The 23187-nt window shown below is 30.7% G+C and overlaps 2 protein-coding genes and 1 non-coding gene across 5 annotated transcripts; 2 read left to right on the top strand and 1 right to left on the bottom strand.

The window, feature by feature from the left end:
- The first annotated feature begins 10970 nt into the window (after window positions 1–10970).
- LOC112750240 (cell division topological specificity factor homolog, chloroplastic) lies at window positions 10971–13996 on the top strand. The gene is made up of 2 exons (XM_025798869.2): window positions 10971–11189; window positions 13102–13996. Exons 1-2 carry the CDS (start codon window positions 11097–11099, stop codon window positions 13708–13710), a joined length of 702 nt encoding a protein of 233 aa, XP_025654654.1. The 5' UTR covers window positions 10971–11096; the 3' UTR covers window positions 13711–13996.
- A 197-nt stretch (window positions 13997–14193) lies between these two features.
- On the bottom strand, window positions 14194–14265 carry TRNAW-CCA (transfer RNA tryptophan (anticodon CCA)). The gene has a single exon. It is a non-coding gene; the product is annotated as a tRNA-Trp (tRNA).
- Window positions 14266–14324: 59 nt separating this feature from the next.
- Window positions 14325–21216, top strand: LOC112750239 (mitotic checkpoint protein BUB3.3). 3 transcript variants are annotated; one of them, XM_025798866.3, is made up of 9 exons: window positions 14325–14561; window positions 14631–14761; window positions 16091–16173; window positions 16782–17033; window positions 17218–17290; window positions 17814–17894; window positions 17973–18054; window positions 18167–18267; window positions 20626–21216. In XM_025798866.3, exons 1-9 carry the CDS (start codon window positions 14442–14444, stop codon window positions 20690–20692), a joined length of 990 nt encoding a protein of 329 aa, XP_025654651.1. In that variant the 5' UTR covers window positions 14325–14441; the 3' UTR covers window positions 20693–21216. The 3 variants fall into 3 exon arrangements, with proteins under 3 accessions (XP_025654651.1, XP_025654652.1, XP_025654650.1); XM_025798867.3 differs by having other exon boundaries at window positions 14329–14561; window positions 16797–17033; XM_025798865.3 differs by having other exon boundaries at window positions 14329–14561; window positions 16767–17033.
- The last annotated feature ends 1971 nt before the right edge of the window (window positions 21217–23187 follow it).

Raw genomic sequence — 23187 nt, 5'->3', positions numbered from 1 at the left:
CAACATACCAAAACTGCCTTTGTTGCTCTTTCCCCATCAAAAGAGTTGCAATTCAGCCGCCTAAGAATACAAAAGGCTTTGGTTGAGGAAGATCGAATGAACCACGAGACTGAGATAATCCTTCTGTCTAATTTTTAATTTCTATTAGTAAAAGTACGCTTTCGCATTATGATATATTTTTTGGTGATTCAATATGGATGATCTGAATTATTAAAATTAATTTATTCTAACAAGTGGTATCAGAACCATCCTTATTTGAATTATTGAAAATATTTATTTTTTTGTGTTTATTTTACTGGATCAATATATATATATTGCAAATCTCAAATTGCATAAAGCTTGTTTGAATTATATTATTATTACCCGCATATTCTTTGTATACATATATATGAAGTTTTTTTTTTGTGATAAAATAAGGATTATCATTATCACGTGATGAGATTGAAAATTGTTTAAAATTCTTTTGACTATATAAATGTGCATACTGTATTTTGACGTTATGATTTTTTGTATGTATAGCCTTTTTAATCCATTGCAAAATATTAGTAATTCCTTCATGTATTATTATTATTATTATTATTATTATTATTATTATTATTATTATTATTATTATTATTATTATTATTATTATTATTATTACTACTGCGCCGTTGTGATTTTAAAATAAATAAATAATAATAATATCGGTATTCAAATTTAATTTTGTTGTGTGGAGAATCATAATTAATATATTAAATATATAATATTTTGTATTGTCTTAAATTTAATTGTGTGTGCTATTAATTTGGTATAAAATTAATAGATTATCCTTTTGAGATATAAGGATTATTATACCTACTAATTTTAGAAAGATTTGGTTTTTGAATAAATTGATTGAACATTATGCTGCAAAAGTAGCCTCTTTTGTGAAAATTGATTTATTCAAAACATTAGGAATATGGTGATATGTAATTCATGCGAATATTGGTCAGCCCAAAGGAAGGTCTATATTTGGACGAATTACATACACATATTGATGGTAAATACATGTTTGGGTAACTAATTAAGAATAAAGTAATGCTTATTATTTATGCGGACAATAATCGGCCCAAAAGAAGTTTATTATTTGGCCAAATAATAAGCATTCCACACTTTTGTTTATTTTCTATTAATTATGCGGTCAATAATCGGCCCAAAGAAAGGTTATTGTTTGGCCAATTAATAGAAAATATATGCGGTAATAAATAGGTTACGAAGTTTAAGTTTTCATGTGCGCATTTAGTCGGTCCAAAGAAAGGCTTAATGTGTGATAGGAATTTTGACAATATTTGATTACTGCAATGACAGTATCACTTACAGTTAATTTTCTATCCAAATATTGAAAATTAATGTTGTTCTAGATATCTCAATATGAATTTTTTCCCATTATTTAACTAATGTTTACTACATGTTCTTTTGTTCTAATCCAGAAACTATGGCTTCACCTACCAATGTTTCTGCACAAATTAGTAGTATTCCTATGCTAAATGGTTCAAACTTTAAAGTTTTGAAGGATACCGTAGAGATTGTCCTCACCTGTATGGATCTGGATATAGCTCTTCGAGAGAAAAAACCCACTTCCACTCCGAAAAATTTCAATGAGGTTAAAATAGAGAAGTGGGAGAGATCCAATCGAATGAGCATTATGATCATGAAGCGCTCAATTCCTGAGGCGTTTCGGGGGTTAATTACTGAGGATAAAAATGCTAAACAGTTCCTGAAAGATGTTGAAAATTCTTTAGTAAGAATGAAAAGGCGGATGCAAGTAGTCTTTTGAGCAAACTTGTCTTCATGAGGTATAAAGGTAAAGGGAACATAAGGGAGTACATTATGGAAATGTCTTATCTTGCTTTAAAATTGAAAGCACTAAAATTAGAGTTGTCTGAAGATTTACTCGTGCATTTCATTTTGATCTTCCTTTTTGCACACTTTGGACAATTCAAAGTGAGTTATAACACTCTGAAGGACACTTGGTCCTTAAATGAGCTTATATCTCACTGTGTGTAAGAAGAAGAGATGTTATAGCAAGATAAGACTGAAAGTGCTCACATGGCTTCATCTTGTCAGTATAAAATAAAGCGTGATACTACTGCGAATGTTCCTTTCCAGTAGAAAAAAGATTAAGAAACAGGATCAAGTTTCAACATGTTTCTTCTATAAGAATGTGGGACACATGAAGAAGGATTGTACTAAATATGCCACCTGACGTGTAAAGAAGGGGTTGCCTGTGGAGCCGAGTGATGCTGAAAGATACATCTATGTGACAGACGGTAATATAGTTGCAGTCAAAGTTATAGGAACCTTTAGATTATGTTCTACGAGTGGATTTTACTTGGATTTATTAGAAACATTTTATGTATCGTCATTTAGACAGAATTTAGTTTCTATTTTTCGTTTGGACAAATCAGGTTATTTTTGTTCATTCAGAAATAATAAAGTCAGTCTCTTTTATAATTCGAATAATATTTACTCTAATCGTTTGGTGGATAATCTATATAGGCTTGATTTGAATTCCTATAATAATGAAATACTGCAAATAGATACAAAACAAAAACTAAATGAGAATTCGGCATCATTATGGCAGAAACGCCTAAGTCACATCTCTAAACAGAAAATTTAGAGGCTCGTGTCGGATGAAATTCTTGGACCCTTAAATTTGGCAGATTGCATTAAGTGCATAAAGGGGAAAATGACAAACGAAAGGAAATTAGGTGCTGAGAGAGCTAAAGATGTCTTAGAACTGATACATACCAATATATGTAGCCCATTCCCTACTGTCTCTTGGAATGGACAATGGTACTTTATTACGTTCATAGATGATTACTCTCGTTACGGGTATCTATATTTAATTCATGAAAAGTCTCAAGCCTTGGATGTTTTCAAGTCTTTCAAAATTGAAGTTGAACTTCAACTTGGAAAGAAAATTAAAGCTGTCAAATTTGATCGTGGTCGTGAATACTATGGAAGATATGACGGTTCAGATGAGCAACGTCCCAGGTCTTTCGCTCTTTTCCCAGAGGAGTGTGGTATTGTTCCACAATACACCATGCCAGGCAAACCTAGCATGAACGGTGTTGCAGAGTGAAGGAACCGAACTCTTAAGGATACGGTGAGAAGTATGATTAATCATTCTTCTTTTCCTGAATCACTCTGGGGAGAAGCATTAAAGACCATAGTGTACATCCTAAATAGAGTGTCAAGCAAAGCAGTTAACAAAACCCCTTATGAAATTTGGACTAGGAAAAGGCCAGTATAAAGCATTTGCATATTTGGGGATGTTCAGCTGAGGCACGACCTTATAGGCCACATGAAAGAAAATTGGACTCAAGAACAATTAGTTACTACCTTGTTGGTTACGTTGAGCGTTCATGGGGGTACAAGTTTTACAATCTTGCATCAAGGTCTATTTTTAAAACGGGAAATGCGAGATTTCTTGAGGATGTTGAGTTTGGGGGGAAGGAAATATTAGGAATGTTACTTATGATGAGGATTCTGTAACTGACAATGATCAGGTCCTTGTGCCTATTATTGTCCAAGATACACTTATAGTGCAAGAACATAATGAGAATTCTACTGTAGATTCAGTTACAGTACAGGAAAATAATGAGAATCCTCCTCAATCCCAACCCATACAGCAAGCTCAATAACCTCAAGAAGTGTCATTAAGGAGATCCAACAGAGAAAGGAGAAAATTCATCTATGGTCTCAAACAAGCTTTCCGTCAATGGTATCATAAGTTTAATCAAGTCATTACCTCAAATGGTTTTGAGGTAAATATTAGGTAGCGTTTGTTTTGAGGTACTGAGACAAAGACTGAGAGACTGAGACTCAGTATCATGTTTGTTGGTTCAGAGACTGGTATTAAAATTTCTATCTCTATCCCTAAAATTTCAGTATTTCAGTACCTCCAAAAAGTAGGGACACAGGGGACTAAAATTTTTAGAGATGGAGACTGAAACTTTAATAACATTTTATACCTAAAATATCCTCATTTCAATTAATTAATTCTAATTTTACCCTTTGTACAAATTAAATTAGAGTTTCATTCTTGTTTCAATTTCTGTCTCCCACTTTGTACCAAACAGAATATTGAGATTTATTTCAATCTCTGTCTCTTAGTCTCTGTCTCTCAGTCTCAGTCTTTCCGTCTCTGTCTCTCCATCAAACGCTACCTTATAGATAAACGTGTATACCGCAAGTTCAGTGGGAGTAAATACATATTTTTGGTCTTATATGTTGATGACATTCTACTTGCCAGTAACGATATAGGCTTGTCGCATAAAACTAAGAAATTCCTATCGAACAAATTCGAAATGAAAAATTTTGGTAATGCCTCTTTTGTATTAGGAATCGAGATACTAGGATATCGCTCTCAAGGTATTCTTGGATTATCACAAAAGAACTATATCAAAAGGGTTTTAAGTAGATATGTCATGGAAAGTTGTAGACCAATGGACACACCCGTAGATAAAGGGGACAAGTTCAGTCTCAAGCAATGTCCTAAAAATGATCTTGAGAGGAAAGCAGTGCATGATAAACCTTATGCATCAGCACTAGGTCTGCACATGTCCTGATATATCATTTATAGTGGAAGTATTGGGTAGATAGTTGAGCGGCATGGATCATTGAAGAGTTGTTAAACGCGTAATGCGTTATCTGAAGAGAACAAAGGATTACATGCTCACTTATCGGAGATCAAAAAATTTGGAGATCATTGGGTACTTTGATTCCGAGTTCATGGCATATAGTTGCGAAACTTTGTCACTGAGTTTCGTATAGTAGATGACATTGAAAGGTCATTAAAGATATTTTGTGACAATAAGTCAACAGTACTATACTCCAATAACAATAAGTGTTTGACAAAATCGAAGCATACAAACATCAAGTTCTTAGTTGTCAAGGAGAAAGTTTAAGAAAAACAGATTTCATAGGACATATAGGAGCAGAGTATATGCTAGTAGACTCATTAACCAAGGAATTCGTCCCTAAAGTCTTTCACGAGCACACTACTCGGATGGGTGTCAATATTTGTGATGCCTTGGTTTAGTGGGAGTTTATTTTATGCTATATATCCTATGACAGATAATTGAATTATTTTTCTGTAGAATTAAGTTGATGGTTTATTTCATGTTATGTGAAATGTTTATTTTGTAACATTTGTTTTGCGTTTGATCTCAATAAAGTTTTAAAGTTGGACCAGTTGGAAATAGACATGCATGAGATCACTTGGCAGGTAATTTCCATATTACTCATCCAAATTTGATCTATGTCGTTAAGTATATTAGAATGGTGATTGTCGTGGTTCAGTCACGATATTAATGTGATAAAAGCTGCGGTAGTTCCATATCTAATGTATGAGACAGACTAGAATGTTAAAGTAATAAGGGAAATAGCATTAAGATGCGCGCATAAAATTTATAAGATGTGATTATGCCAAGAAAGAATATATGTATAGTCCAAGTAGGAGATTGTTAGAAAATTATTTTAATTTTCTTATTTGTTTGTGGGCAATACATATATTAATTATAATCACAAATTATGCTATTTCAAATTAAATGACTTATATAATGGTAATTTCATTTATTGTTATAAATGCTAAATTGAATAAATCATAATTACTTTTGATTTGGAATTTAATGAGAATAAAATCAGATATTATCTTTTGTTCTTTAGATAATTATCTTTTGAATTTTAGATATATTATCTTTTGGACTTTAGATACTATTTTTGTTTGGGCTTTAGGGTTTAATGGGTGCCATGCTCAAATATAAATAGCGCCTTCAGGGTTTCGGTCCCCAACATACCAAAGCCGCCTTTGTTGCTCTTTCCCCATCAAAAGAGTTGCAATTCAGCTGCCTAGGAATACAGAAGGCTTTGGTTGAGAAAGATCGAAGGAACCACAAGACTGAGACAATCCTTTCGTCTAATTTCTAATTTCTATTAGTAAAAGTATGCTTCCGCATTATGATATAATTTTTGGTGATTCAATATGGATGATCTGAATTATTGAAATTAATTTATTCCAACAAAATACACCTTCCTAAATTGAAACTACCTTATGAGCTCAAAGTCCCCTCGCGACCATCCTAAAACAAAACAGAGACCTATTCGCATGGACTCCCACTAATATGCCAGGGTTATTCCCTGAATTTATGTCCCACAGACTATCCATAAAACCGTAAGCCAAATCTGGAACACAAAGAAGGCAAAAAATGTTGGCTAACAAGGCAGTCGAAGTCAAAAGACAGACCACTAGCCTCCTGCAAGCCGCATTTATTTGGAAACTTACCTACTCGACCTGGCTGTCAAACGTAGTATTCGTCAAAAAGTCTAATGGGAAGTGGGGACTGTGCTCATCAAAAAAATTCTTTACAAAAACATGCAATTAAAAAGACTAAATGCAAGTTAAATTGATAAATTCTACTCTTTTCAATCCAATAACTATAGTAAAATATTTATTTATCAAAACTAAACTATTAATTTATCATTAATAATTTCTTTAATTTTTAATTTGATAACTTATCTTTATTTTTCAAATATCACAAATGTATTTCAATAACCAAAAGCGATCATCACACAACATTGACCAAACTAATAAAAACCAAAATCAAAGCATCATTCTTTCAGAAGAACACACCATTCAAACTGTGTGACAAGCATTAAAGATAGCATTTTCAAGTCTTGTACATTAATCTTTAGGCGAATTCTCTGGTGTAGAAGCTCCTTTTGCTTCTACACATGTAGTATTGTGGTGGCAACGTGATTGAGTGACAAGTATCCATTTTTAAAAGACAAGAACTGCTGTGTGATAGGGTGGGCGCAGACTGCAAAGGCTACAGTAATTCTGCACTGTTCACGCACATGATAGTTAATATCGTTGATTAACAAAAATTATGAATCCTCTAATTATGCTTAATAATGGGCCTGTATGAGTTGGAATTTTGTCTGTAGTTCCTTTAGCTAAAAAATCCAAAAATGTTTGGGCTGTTTTTTTATGGTACTTTAGATAAGTTAGTTCATCTTATGTGTGATCCAACCTCAGCCTTATGTACTACAAGTACAAGCACCCAATGGCTTCGGCTTGTCTGGTAGTAAATATTTTGTCACATTTTATCCGTATAAAAATATTTAAAATGTATACAATTATATAAATTTATATAAATATTGTCACATACATATCCAACTATATTAAAGGGAAAATAAATTCTGTAATATGATTTGTTATGATGTTTTAAAAAAACGTTTCAATGTACTTAAACAAATTATCTTGTACTTTTTCAAACTTTTGTTCTAATATTCTAATATTTATTTAAATAAAGCTCTTTACATAATTAAAGCAACAATGGTTAATTACATTTAAAAAATTTAGAAAATTATATTTAAGTATATAAATACATGATAATATTCTACCAACATAGATATATTTTTAATAAAATAGTAAATTGTAATTTTTTTCTCTATTAAAAAATAAACCCTATTCTTAGACTAAATTTTGGTGTGAAGTATGTAACATCCGTTAATAATCGTATTTAAACTTTTGATATTTAAATTTAAATGTTTGATGAAAAATTGAAAATAATTTTAAAAGTGGGTGAAATAATTTTTTGTTGATTTTAGGGTGTTTGGACTTTTGATGTAATCTATGAAATGAAAAATGTAATGGTGTTAATATAGTTGACTTAGGATGGTTTAGGGATTAAGATTATAATTTAGTCTAGGAATAGGGTTTGATTTTTTAATAAAGAAAGAAATTGCAATTTACTATTTTATTAAATGTATATCTATGTTAGTAGAATATTGTCACGTATTTATGTATTTAAGTATAATTTTTTAAATTCTTCAAATGTAGTTAACCAGTTTTTTTAATTATAGTTGTAAAAATCAAATTGAATTAGCTGGTTCAACTAAAAAAGTGGTAAACTAGACCATTAATTAGTCCAATTTAAGAACTGTTTTAGGTTAAGAACCAGTCAAGTCGGTCCAATCAAATTGCTCAAAAAAAAAAAATTTAAAATTAATAAAAATGTAATTTAAATTTGAATCCTCCTTGTATTGCATGCTTCTCTAGTCATTAAGCTATGTTATTTTTTATTATTTTATATGTTAATTATTAATTATATAATAAAATTACACAATAATTTTTTTTAATATTATTTTAATTTTATATTCACTTATATTTAAATTAATTATATTTTTTATTATTTATAATTATTAATGTAAATATGATTAAACATGTATAAATGAAAATATTAAATATTTTTATTAATTATAATATTTTTTTATTATATGATATTTATTAATATTATTTTTTAATACATACATATAGTATATAACAAATATAATAAATATAAAAAATACTTTAATACAAAAATAAAATTAAAATTATTTATTATGAAAAAATACTAAAATTTTATATACTTATTTAATAATAATTGGATTATAACTTGTTGATTATAATTTGCTGAAACTTGATTATTTTTAAAATATTAATAAAAATATGTATTTTAAATTTTAATTTTAAGTTTTTAACTATTTTATATTTTTTATTTACATAGGACCGATTCTACTATAACTCATTGGTGAACTAATAAATCAATAAATTAGTAATCTCTTCGGTTCAATTCTTATAACTATATCTTTAATTATGTGAAGAACTTTATTTAACTACATATTAAAATATTAGAACAAAGTTTTGAAAAAGTACAAGACAATTTATTTAAGTACATTGAAAGTATTTTTAATACGTCATAACAATTATATTACAGAATTTATATAAATGTTACAGAATTTATGTTTTTTTTTAAATGATTGGATATGTATAGGATAATATTTATAGAAATTTATATAATTGTGTGCATTTTAAATATTTCTATACGGACCAGATGTGACAAAATGCTTACTCGTAGACAAGCTGAAGCCATTGGGTGTTTGTAGTATATAAGGTTGAGGTTGGATCACAAACTAATTTATCTAAAGAACCATAAAAAAACATCCCAAATATTTTTGGATTTTTTAGCTAAAGGAACTACAGACAAAAAATTTCAACTCATACAGGCCCATTATTAGACATGATTAGGGGATCTATAATTTTTGTTAATCAACAACATTAATTATCCTACATTCTAATATCACGTGCGTAAACAGTGTAGACATCACTGTGGTCTCTGTACTCACCCTGTCACACAGCAGTTCTTGTCTTTTAAAAATGGATACTTGTCACTCAATCACGTTGCCACTACAATACTACATGTGTAGAAGTAAAAGGAGCTTTTACACCAGAGAATTCGCCTAATCTTTAATTCTTTATAGCCACATGTATTTAGAGAAGGTCCTAGCCATATTTAGCTAGTCTTTAGATACATGTTTGCTTTGGCATATTGAACGAAAAAGAAAAATAGAGAGAAGAAGATTAATATTCAATAATAATGTGCGTAAAGATGCAAATGTAGAAGAACATAATTGTAAAAATATTGGATTTTTGCTGTTGTACTCTATGAGAAGAAGAAAGGAGGATCGCATAAATGAGAAAAATAAATGAAAAGAATAAACAATTATAAAGATGGACAAGATTTTAGGAGAAGTGAAAGAAGAATGCACTTTCTCAATTTTTTTTAATTATTTAATAAAGTGTAATCTTTTACTTACCATTTAAAGAACATAAGGTGAGAAATTTTAATTCACCTTACCAAACAATGGAAGAAAAAAAGAGGATTCATTTCCGACTAAAAATCATTGCCATAAAGATTATAAAAAATAAATAAAAAATAATTAAAAATATATTTATTTTTTTATAAAAAAAATGTGGTCTTTTTTTTTAAATATTATAAATATTAATTTTTTAAATAATTTTAGTATTAAAAATCTATTTTAATAATTAAATTTTTTTAACGATTCTTTAGAATAATTTTTTAATATTTTATTATTAAAAAATATTAAATCATATTTTTGTTCAATATTTCTAATTTCTTATTATATATTTATATATTTATTATTCTATTTAATTTAATTTTATTCATTATGAATATAGAGAAGTTTAAATTGTAACTTAGCTGTTGTATTGGATTTTTTTAAATAAATAAAATAAATATTTTATTTATTGAAATAAATAATTTGTAGTGTTTTTACTGAAATGCGTCGCTTCTCTTATTTCGTTTACAATAAAAACAAGATAAGACACGATACGACGTAGTTATATCACGTGTGTATACATGTTGTGTAAAGCCTTTATTTCGAACGGCTTGTAATACTTGAAAGCCTCTATACAAGAAAGGAAGGCCAAAAATACCTTGTCAATCATGATGCAATCACGCACTGAGATGCCCATCATCGTATGGTACATCACTGATCTCACACATGGTTTCAGGACAACAACTCTACTTAGCTTGCAGTAACTTCAACACTTTATTATACGATTCCTCTCGGTCACCCCGAATATCTCACACATTTATTTTATTTATTAAAAAATTTTTTGTTGTATTCTTTATTTTTATTATTTAAATTTAAGGTTTTAGTATAATTTTAAATATATATATATATATATATATATATATATATATATATATATATATGCGTTCCAAAGAAAATAAAAATACACCACTTTCTGAAAAATAATTTTTTACTTAAAAAACAATAGATAAAATAATTTATATTTTAAATTATAAATTATAAAAAAAATATAACGAGACAATAAAAATACTAAATAATATAAATAATATATATATAGATAATTGATTATGTTAATTATTTTTAATTAGATAATTATTTTTTTGATTCGATTTATTCATACACAATTAATAATAATTAGATGTTTAATTCATTAATTGTGTAGACAATTATCCTAAAGTTAAAATTTAAAAAATAATTTAGGATGGAATATTTTTTTACTTGGATCAATTTTAAAATCATTATTCACGTTATTTACAAAAATAATTATCTACTAGCATAACAAGTAAACAACCAACCGTGAGAAGTTCACTGGCATAACTGAGTCCGGGCGTGTTAAAGCTCTGAATTTTGAACGCAGCAGGCGAAGGAACACTTCAAGCTCAAAGCTGTTTCTTTTTCCTTTTGGGTTAACAATGGCGATTTCCGGTGATCTTAGGGTTTATGCTACTGTTCCTCTCTATCACTCTCGATCACAACCACAAATCTCCTCTTTCCCTTCCCCAAAGGTTTTATCCTCTCTGTTTTTTCTCTTTCTCCTGTTATTCTCTTGTTCTTCTTTTCACCTGTCCGAATTAGATGATTGGTTTATTCCCGTATGAAATTCGGTTAAATGTTTCTTTCCATGGTGAATTGAAATCCCAATTGCATGATATATCTTACAAATCAGGGCATATCAGGTGGTATTTGATGAGGGGTATTTTACTTTATTTTATTTTATTATTATTTTTAGGAATTGAAGCCTTTGGGGTCGTCAATGTATGTCTTATGATTTTGAAATTTTAGGTCATACAAATTCACATTTCTAATTTCGATATTCCCTCTTTTTATTTTATTTATTTTTTCATTTCCGCATTTTGCTGTCATGTTTGTAAAAAATCGTGGAGTTGATTTGCTTGGTCTAACATGCTTATGTGAACCTGGTTTTAAAGCTAGCACCCATAATGAACTTCTTGCTACTGTGTACAGCATGTCGAAAAATAAGAATAAATTTCTCGTAGTTCTCAGTTACAACTATTGGGTGTACGATGACAGAGACACACGTCTCCGTTGGTCTATGGTTAGAATTCATTTTCTTTATTATTATCCTTATTACTATTATTAGTATGATAAGGTACATATTCATTATGCTTGGGATGATTTGGAGGCTATGTTCGGTCTGTCTACATTCTGCAGCAATAGCGTTGTTGGATTTTTTTGTTGTTAGATTATATTATTTTTTATCTTTATTTTAAGTTGATTGAAAGTAACAAGAAATCTCACTAGGCCAAGATAATGTGGACTATGTGGTAACCTGCAATCCTGCATCCATAAGTTGTAAAGTTATAACACTATGTAATTGTTCACGAGCACGAGTACCACAGGAAGATATAACTGCTTTTCAACCTTATTTCATTTGCTTGGAAGTATGAGTTGTATCTAGTATTTGTTGATAGTTAATAGTTATTGATGGATTAAGATATTATTGATTAGAATAGTATATTAAGATACAAGTTTTGCATGAGAAAATAGCGAATTATCAGAGAAGCAAGTTGCTATTCTTCCTGATGACCTAAGCCATCTCATTGTCTCCAATCAACCAAATGTCCCCCCACACTGTCCTTTGCCCTTCCAAATTCACATCCCCTTCAATGGTTCCCACATCCATCTCATCACTTTGCTGTTGCTGATATCTATTTTGCAGGGTCTTCTCCCATCTGCAAAATTGAATCCCCCCTTACCTGCTCCAGTTCATTCCCATTTCTGCACTTGATCCCCTTTTCTTGTTTCATTAATAAACCTTGGATTCTCTCCATCAGCCTGTAATCTTGCAGCCTGTTAGGGACGTGTATTATGGGGTGCCCAAAGTCCGCATCAAGTAGTCTGGGATGTTTGATATTGTATTTAAGGATACTGATTCTTCCCCCTTAATACTAGCTTTTAAGGTGTGGTTCCTCATTTTCCTTAGGTACTTAACACAGCTTCTTTTGTTTACATGGGTTAGAGGTCCCTTTGCTGATTGTCCTATTGGAAAATAAAAACCTGCATTTAATTGGGTGGATTAGTATGATTAAAGAGGTTGTGAGACTGCAGTTTTCAATATAGTTTTAATAAAATGCTGTTGTTTAGTCTTTGTGTTTGGATATTTTTATTCTGATGCTGTTGTTTAATCTTTGTCTTGCTGCCTTTTGACCTGGACAAGCGTACAAATAACGTAGAAAACCTCTCCAGTTGTGGGGATAAGGTTTTATATATCTACTGTGCTCAAACCCGGAGTGTCATGCACTAGGCCACATGTCTTATAGATGTTTAATTTTTCATTGTTGATGACTGCTATTCAAAAATGCTCATGGTTTGTTATATATTATGCATATCTCACAAAAAAGAATTAGCAAGAATCTGAATGCCTTATCACTAATACCCTAGTTGTCTGCCTAATAGGTGGATTTCAGTGGTTACTCAAATGGAGCATCTAGCATCTCTGAATTCACCCCAAAATGTCCTAGCCTGACAATTGTACGTCGCAGCAATATGCATGGCTTCTGCAAGCCAGTTTCTGGAGTCCTTGAAGGTCCCAAGTTTTCATCAAAATCTGTTAGTCGAGAAGCTGAGAACTTCCTCCTTGATGCTGTTAACATGAGTTTCTTTGAGCGATTAAATTTAGCTTGGAAGATAGTTTTCCCATCAGCAGTATCTAGAAAAAGTTCGAATGCTAGAATTGCCAAGCAACGCTTGAAGATGATCTTGTTCTCTGATCGATGTGAAGTAAGTGACGAGGCAAAGCGAAAAATTGTTAACAACATTGTGCGTGCTCTATCAGATTTTGTGGAGATAGAGTCGCAGGACAAAGTTCAGCTGAGTGTCTCTTCTGATACAGATATTGGAACTATTTACTCCGTCACTGTTCCTGTGCGGCGTGTTAAGCCAGAATATCAAGATATGGATGAAGTTGGGACAATAACAAATATTGAGTTTAAGGAAACCGGAGACAGTTCTGGTTCTTCTGTCGATGTTAGATTTGATTTCTTTGTTCCGGATGAAAGGTCTTGAGGGTTGATTTGTTTGTCAAGAGCTTATGGCTTTGAATCCTCTAGCAGCGAAACCACTTTGAAGTTCTGTATATATTTATTTGAATGTTGACAATTGCTGTAGGGTGTCTGAAGCGTTTGTTGAGAAATTTTGTGCCTCCTCTGTTACTATTAGTTTAGCTTGATTATTTTGTTGTTGAGTTAATGTTATGTTTTTTGTACTTAACATGGATAATAGGGTTTTCTTACTTGAGTGTATGAATCATTATCTTTTCATTAATGATGCTTGTTCTTATTGGCCTTTGCAATTAAGCTTTGACCAGATTAGTTAAACCTAATTCATCCATACTTCTTTGCTAGCCAGCGGGGTGAAATTGTTACTCTGGATTATAACCATGTGTCAGACTCAGACATTGTTCTCATTCATATTCATAAGTCATAAAATTATTTGCCAGGATATTTATTCATTTTCGGAGTTACAAAGAAGAAAAATTAGACGGGAAATTGAACCCGACGTGAATCGAACACGCAACCTTCTGATCTGGAGTCAGACGCGCTACCATTGCGCCACGGATCCACCGGTTGCTAAAGTTTGCATGTTTATTTAAATAAAGTAACATAAGTAGTTTGATTTTGTTCCGTGGGCGGGAGCATTTATTTCACTCCGATAATCCAGTTTCATGAATTTGAAAGGTCACCATTGTCTCATCCCAGAACACCACATCCCCTTGTTCTCATGCGCTGAAATTGAAAATGAAGGGAGATAATAGTGACTCGTTGCTGTTGAAGTTGGAAGCTCCAACGAGAGACGCCATCTCCAGAGTCCGATTCGCTCCCCACTCCAACAACCTCCTCATCTCTTCTTGGGACTCCGTAATCATCATCTCTCTCTCTTCTTTTGAGAAAGTTACTTTAGTTGCTTATTGAGCGGTGAAATTGCAGAGTCTTCGGTTGTACGATGTGGACGCTTCATTGCTCAGACTTGAAGCTCCTTCCGAAGTTCCCCTCCTCGATTGTTACTTCCATGACGAAGCCGTTGCTTTCTCCGCCGCCTCCGATGGCTTAATTCGAAGGTCCTATTTTTTATTTAATTAAATATCTCTTACTGCTTGTTTGAGGGATATTAAATTGAAAAATTTTTTTTTTCATTTTTTAAGTGTATTTGGCAAATTTTATTAGTAAAAATAAAAGTACTAAGAAAAAAATTTTTTTTTGAGAAGTTATAATTTACATTTTTTAAAAATTTTTTTTTTCTTAATTTTTTTTACATAATAAATGAACAAAAAAATATTTTTATCTTATTTTATCCAAACATAGTTGATAGATAAAAGAATCTTTTTACATGAGATATCCAAACATAAAATTACTTTTACTTTTGTAAAAGATCTTTTAAAAAAATATCATTTAAATAAGATCTTTTTCGAGAATGGCGTCCAAACAAGCCCTTGATATTTATGTTTAATTCAAAGAGAACTTAGGTCTCATGATGTATAGTGTATACTTGCTTAAACTTTGAAGTATTCCAGGATCCCGGATGTGGTTTTCGGAATCACTTAGTTGCTATAGTTAGTTAGTTAGTTGACTGTATCAGCAAGTTTCCTCTATTAAGCTAATTGGAGTTCTAGTGTGTATTGATTATGTCAGAATTGATTTTGAAGTAAAATGATCTATGTTTGATATATTTTATTTTGTTGCTTTTTTTTTCCCACTAAATGATTTTAACTATCCATGATAAATAATTGAATCTGAGATTTTCACTTCTGCTATAATTAATTTTGGCTTCATAATCAATTATGGAATTTTGGTCCACACCATAATTGATTATGGGTGCATCAAACTGGTAATCCAAACATGCAAATAGTGGATCACATTCCTGACATCATTGTTTAAGAAACAACTTGAGTCTTCAAAAATTTAGTACCACGTATACTTGATTGAGCAACAAGTCAGTTTGCAAGATCGAAGGTTCACTGTTTGACTTAAAGTGAAATTGTGAATGGCATGCTGGATTATGCTGATAGTGATAGAGCAGGTACATTGAATAAATGCCCAAGGGAATGTGATGGTTTGTTTGATAGATTTTTCATACCTTCGTTTTGCTGTGGAAGGTTGAAAATATAAATACAGTTAAAGATGTTGGATGAATGTGTAAGAATGAGGGAGAAATGGGAAATGGGGTGCTCTGAATTGAATTGTGAACTGTTAAAATTCTTTATTGACTTTGGTTAATAAGCAATGAAGCATGTGATCTGTTGTATATTCCATGTTGTGGTTTTCTAGCATCCATGTTAGCCTTAAGAAAAAAGGCTTAATGGCTTGACTTGTTTTCCAGTGGATGTGTTTGGCTTTATATTATTTCTTTAGCATGTTTTGTTTGACTCCTTTTGCGCTAAACTTTATAGGTATGATCTGGATTCAGGAATTATTGATACAATGGGTGGTCATGATGATATAGCAACGTGCATTGGATATTCCAGTGAAACATGTAAGCTATTGACCCAATCTTTGATGCCCTTTTATAGTTGTAATCTTCACCTTTTAATTTTTCATTTATTGTTAATGTTGGGCATATCGGCAACTAATTTATAATCCTTCATGTTGATACTGTTGCTCTCATGTTTAAGCATATATGAACGAATACGAATAATTCATACATGTTACTGAAAAACTCTGAGACAGGTTGTATAGCAAACTAAATGTTCATTTATCTTATACAACAAACTTTCAACAATAAGCTTTTGACTGTTTCTGAACAGTTGAGTAGATATTCATACGTAGAGCTCAATAAACTATTGGTTACGAAGAAGGTCCAGAATGCTTTTACAATATTTAGAGATAACATAAAACGTCAATTTAAAGACAGATTATTTGCTTTTACTTAAAAACATGTTCCCAGTTGCAGTATCATAAATGTATTGTATGCTAACTTTGTTTTTTCAATTGTAATTATGAACAACTATACATACTTGTGATGGTCATAAGCTTCATCATATGCTTAAACTTGCATTAGAAGAAAAACCATTGGGATGCTGGTATCAGCAGGAAAAAAGTCTACGGTGAAGTTCATATTGTTAGTAGCCTTCATTATTGTAGGTCAGTTGATCACAGGTGGTTTTGATAAAAAGTTACTGCTGTGGGACATCCGTATGGAGAAGGCTGTTTCGTGCTTGAGACGTGTAGCTGCAGAAATTGACTCCATGTCTGTCTTGGGGTTTAGTCTTACCGTAGGCATTGAAGCATCAGTGCAAGTTTTCGATTTACGTAAATTTGACGCGGCAGTTCATTCAAAGGAACCATTCAGTGGTACACATTTAAGATGTGTCAGTTCAATTCCTTATGCAGAAGGTATGAACTATGAAATCTATGATTTATTTCTTTTTTGATGAGCTCTATCTGAGTTTATCTTGTCAACATAAACCTTGTTGCATTGACTGGTTTAATGCACTCTAAAAAGTTATGGAAAGAACCAAGTCATTTGTTATATATCATAGTTCAGGGAGGCAACTTTGAAGTCTGATTATTATTGCAGGATTTGCAGCTGGATCAGTAGATGGACGTGTAGCATTGCAGATTTCAGATTCATCTGGTTCAAATGAAAATGGGTCAGTTATTGATGCTGACGTTATTCATAGATTGATTTTTGTCCAAATCTTAAAAAATAAAATATCTAACAAAATTCTACAAAGAGGAAAAAAACAAAAACAGATACATATGTTTTACTTTGCTTTTGTACGTTTTTTTCCATTCTTGTACATAACAAAAGAACTTGCTCACTAGTTGAAAAACTAATGAACTGTGTTGTTTGCAATCACTCCAGATATTTTATTATTATAGTTTAGTTCCCGTAATTTGTACTACTTTCCTCCAGTTTACTATTACAGATTTGTCGAAATTATACTCAGGATAAATTCAATGTTGAATGAGAGACTGCAGTTATTTAATATAATTCATCTAGTTTGATTGTTGTATTTTTCTGATTACAAATTTTCTAGAGTTGATTTTCGAAAGTATGTCAGTGAAATGCTTAAACACATTTGCAACTTCAGTTTTTATGTTTCCAATTTCAGCTACCTTTCATCTTGTTTCTCAACTGTTCTAATACAATGCTATATCGCACTCTCACAGATATATTTTTCGGTGTCATCCAAAATCAAAGCAAGGAAAGCATCATTTAACACCAGTGAATGACATTGCATTCAGTCCCATGTATGTGCCTTCTTGCGTATAAGTTGCTATTTTGGATTAGGAAGCTAATAACTTTTATTAATTTAACTTCTGTTTTAGGATCACAGGTGCTTTTGTCACAGGTGATAATGAGGGTTATGTTACCATATGGGATGCTAAAAATAGAAAAAGACTAATTGAGGTATTTGCCCAATTATGTTTTGCATTTGTATCTAATAAATATTAATATTAGAGGATTGTAATCAGTTCAGTAGCTTTTTCTTCCTATAATACAGTTTTTTTCTCAATTTCAGTTGCTTAAATATCCAAATAGTGTTGCGTCCTTGTCATACAATCACGACGGACAACTTATGGCTGTAGCATCAAGCCATACATACAAAGAAGCTAAGAAAACGTGAGTAGTTCTCCTTTTATGTCTTCTGTGAATTTTATCAATTGAATTTTCGCTTATTTTGTTAATGAACGATGAAGAACCTCTTCCTATCTATTACTCACTAGACGTAACTTCTGGAGAAAGTATAACTGAATAAGAATTAACTTAGTTAGTCAACATTATCCAACTTTTATTTTTAAACTAGAATAAGACCCTTTAGATTTTGTAGACTCAAATAAATGATAGCAACGATTAATAAATATTATAAAATAATTTTAAATACATATTTATAAATATGAATAAAAAAATATTTTGTGAAATAATGAATTTTTTTTTGGTGACTAAAATAATGAAAATTTAATCACATAAAAATATACATTATAAATTTATAAAAATTTTAAGACTTGTTATTTATATAATATTAAAGATTATCTTTACTAAAAATGCTATATATACATAAAAAATTAGCCATTATATATTTGCGAATAAATATTTGTGTTGTTTCATTCTCAATGTGTATTTTATATTTTAATATGTATTTTATACAAGTAACTGTTTTTTGTGTGTACATAGTATCGTTGTATCTTTATTAATTTTATTTCAAAAATTAAAACTTCATATATCTATATTATCAACTATTTTGATAAGTATAAATAGATTGCATTTCCATTAGATAGAATTAAAATATACATATTAAAATAAAATAAAATAAAATAACATTGGTTGACTACTTGATTTAGTTCAAAAGTTAGCTGTTTAAGTTAGCAATTACTACTTTTAATGATTTTTTTAAATGTGAATTATTTTTTAAGTATATTTGCTAGTAATTTTATAAAAAAATTTTTCATTCTCTTAATTAAAGTATCTTATAAGATGAAATGCTTTAAATTGTTGATTTTGTAATTCATCTTCTTTACCGCTACTTTCTTGAGAGGCTCCAGTATTTTTTAATATTTGTCATTATTATTATGACTTCAAATATTGCTTCTAGTGTCTATATCTATGTAAACTATATGTTTTAAAAAGTATGAATTAAATAATTTAGAAAACAATTAACATTACTAAAAAAAGATTTTAGTTGTTGGATTCATTTTGTTAATTATTGCGAAAATTGTTATAAAATATGAATTTAATAGTTAAGAGGACATTAATATTGTTAAGAAGAGATTTTAGTAGTATAGGTCATTTTATTAATTATTGTAAAAACCGTTACAAGAAGTAACGTTAAGATTGAAAGGAAGATATATATGCTTGGTTTCATAATAGAATGACATCTATTATAATATGTTTACCTGACAAAATTATAAGTAATTTATGTATCATCACTTGAATGTAGAATGACTTTAGTATTAACTTTTATAAGATATAAATAGATAAATTCTAAAAATTCTCATTTTTTGAAGAATTTAAAATAAGGATTATAATTTATAATTTAGGGTTAAAGTTTATGATTTAAGGTTTAAAATTTAAAGTAAACAAGATAATTTTAAAAAAACTTGACTGATATTAGTTGAAAAAAATTGATTTTCAGTATTATTCTAACTTTTGTTGACACTCATTATTAAAATGATAATTAAAATTTGCCTACGGTAACTTTGCCGCCTTACATATTTATTCGACTAAATTTTTATAGTGGTTCCTCAGATTTGCGACTTTCACCATTTTAGTCCTCAGATTCAAAATTCACTATACTGGTCCTCGAGATCCAATTTCAGGCACCATATTGGGACCTGGACGCTTTCCAACATTGAATCAATGAGCTAGCTCTGACTTGCCATGACATGACTAAGTAGCGTCTTTTCATTTTAGCTCTTAAATAAAGCAAAAAAAAATGTCGTTTTGAAGAATGAAGGGAGATATAATGATTTGCATATCATATAAACTCTTCTTCCTTTTCCCGTTTTTGCCTTGTTTAAGTGTCAAAACGAAACGATGCTGTTTAGCCATATGTCCAGCATGGCAAGTCAGAGCCAATTCAGCGTTTAGTTTGCTGATTCAGTACTAGAAAGAGTCCAGGGACTAATATGGTGCCCAGAACTGAATCTCCAAAATCAATATAGATAATTTTGAATTTAAGAGACTGAAATGGTGAAAATGGTAAATCTGAAAAATCACTTTGAGAATTTAATCTATTTATTGTCAAATTAAACGTCTTACATTTTCATTTGGATTTATGGTGGCATTAAATATAATCTAGCTACAATTGAGTGAGGAAAAGTTTTACTATCTATTGTAGTGTGAGGTTGAAATGAATTCATAACTTTTTTTTTATACACCTCAAAATTGTCTTCATTAACCATGTAGGGAAGCAAAGCATGGAATTATTTGGCTTTTGACTTAAATATTCATTTTATTTATTAGCATTTTTGATATTGACAGAGGAGAGCGTCTTATATTCATCCATAGCGTGTACAACTTTGATGTTGGATCAACTTCTGGTATTTGAAGTTAAATCATCTTTTGCAATGCTTGGCAAAGGAAGGTAAATTCACAGGACACACTGCAAGAAAAACAGCCTATTGTCATGCTTTTAAAGCGTGCCAAAAAATGGAAAAAAGCGTAACGACAGCTTATTGCTATGTTTTTTGAGTTATCAACACGTTTTTGAAAGGGTCACATCTGCAAGTGTGTCGATTGTTCTATTACCATGCTTTTGTCGATCTATTAGCATGTTTAATTTCTTGCCATGCTTTCTGTATGTAATCCTATAGCCACGCTTTTAAAGTGCGCCAAAGGTGGACATACAACTACGCTTTTAGAAACGTGCTCATTGGTTTGGTTTTGGTTACGTTTCGAAAGTGTGCCAATAAGAGAAGATATCGGTACACTTTTGAAGCATGCCAAGATTTTTGGCTATGGCCACATTTTTTAAGCGTGGCTGTTGACTTCGCTGTACAATATGGTTACTCTTTTTATGCCTACACTTTTTTATGAATCTTCCTAATAAAACATTGCAGAATTGATATATAATTCTAAATCCTTGTTTGACAGACTAATTTAAACCATGAAAAAAAAATTATATAAAATTTTAAATTTTCCTACACTTTTTTTATACTTGCAAAAATACACAAGCCACAAGAGGCAAGCGATGAGTGTCCAGACAAATATTACCATATTACAATCAAAACATCAAAGCAAGGAGAAAACAATGCAATGAAAAAAACAAGCAAACCAATCGATATTTTCTTGCTGTAGCCATGTAGACACTTCAAAAATTTCTGGTAAACCTCAGGAGTTCGTAACAAAGCAGATAATAAATTACTAAATTTTTTTGCTTTGAAATTTGTTTTCTAGAAAAGTTCTTCAGAGAGCCTTTAGAATTATTTGGCAAGAACAAAATAAGTGAACCCAAAGATGCACTATGAACAGTGTGCAAGTATAACTAGCTTCAAGATATGAGCAACAAATCAGATAATCAAACAGAACAATGAATGGCTTGCAGAGTAATCTTCTTTATCTGGTTAAGCTCAACATTCAAAACCTGATTAAATTATGATTTACTAACTCCATCCTTGAACATATAACCATAGGTTAGAATTAAATGAACCAAAAAGCATGCACTTATGGAAATTAAGGCACCTAAGTGAGTCCGGACTCCTTATCCATATAATTTAAACTTTATAAACCACCCATCCAATACCAGAACAAATTGTACTATTTAGATATCATATTGCAGTAAGCACTACTAGCACCTTTCAGCTTATTACTATAGGCCTACAAACAACTTAGTTCACCTGAAGACCATATATTACTGGATGTAAATTGAATGTAAAAGTGATCAAATGGAACTTGAAGACAATAACTTGAGATGGTTTACATTTATCACTTGATTCGTAGAAATCTAGAAAAATTCTCCGCAAGGAAAAATCATAATATAATCTTATTAGTAATTCACTGCTATTGGTCATATCGGATTAGTAATTCACTATTAGTGGGTACACCAAAAAAAAACTTCACTGTTGTCAAAAGGGCAGTGAGATAGACCATTTCACAGTTGATATCTTGGAACCGAAGTTAAGAATTGAGATATGATCATTAAAATATATGAAAATATGAAAGTGTGGAAATACAATATAAGAATAAATAAGGAACATGCACAAACTCTCCTTGAACTTTATCTCATTCCAAAGTAACTTGTTAACCTCAAATCAGGAGAGACAAATTAACTTCCCAAAACTCAGTATCAGAAATACATCTCATTTTCAATAAAACTAGTTTATCATACATCTCATTTCAAAAATGAATACTCTGGCTATTTCATGTGTTCATGTTATTTTTTACACTAACTTTTATCTCCTTTTTCTTTAATTTATTTATAATTTAAAAAATCAAATAATTTGAAAAGAGATTAAAATTAAAGTGAAGAAAACATTATTTTGAAACTAAAAAAAAAAAAAAAGAGATTGGCATGCATATCATTGAACAAGTACAAATCAGTGAAACAAGTATTGTCATCTAATTTTATATGTGGTCTGTTTGCCAGTTTGATTTAGATTTAATAGTTTGACCACAAACACAGGAACTGTAATGTCATTTGAACTAACAGGCCAAGCCAACCTAGTAGCATAAGACTTGGTTGTTGTAATTGTTAACCTATTTGCAAGTTTCAAATATTTTATAGGCACTTCACTTTCATCTAAATTAGAAGGGCTATAAAATGGAATGAAACTCAGCAGAGTACATGTGTGCATTTTTCCTTATTAACCACTGTTGATCGAAAAATATTCTTGATCAGAATGAATTGATTCGGAATGAAGTCAGGTAGGGTCTCTCGATTTGGATCTCGATTATTTTGTTAATCGAGTGAGTCTGATCGAATAGAAGATTCTATTTGAGAAGCCCGAGTGAGGCATTCGATGAGCTGGTCGAATAGTTATGGAAGCGGGAAAGTTAGTAGCTTCTTTCACACGAGAAAATCATGGGGAATATCCACAACCACGC

Source organism: Arachis hypogaea, chromosome 15 (genome assembly GCF_003086295.3).
Source record: "Arachis hypogaea cultivar Tifrunner chromosome 15, arahy.Tifrunner.gnm2.J5K5, whole genome shotgun sequence".
In the NCBI taxonomy this organism is placed as follows: Eukaryota; Viridiplantae; Streptophyta; class Magnoliopsida; order Fabales; family Fabaceae; genus Arachis; species Arachis hypogaea.
This window is presented reverse-complemented; position numbering and strand designations above follow the sequence as displayed.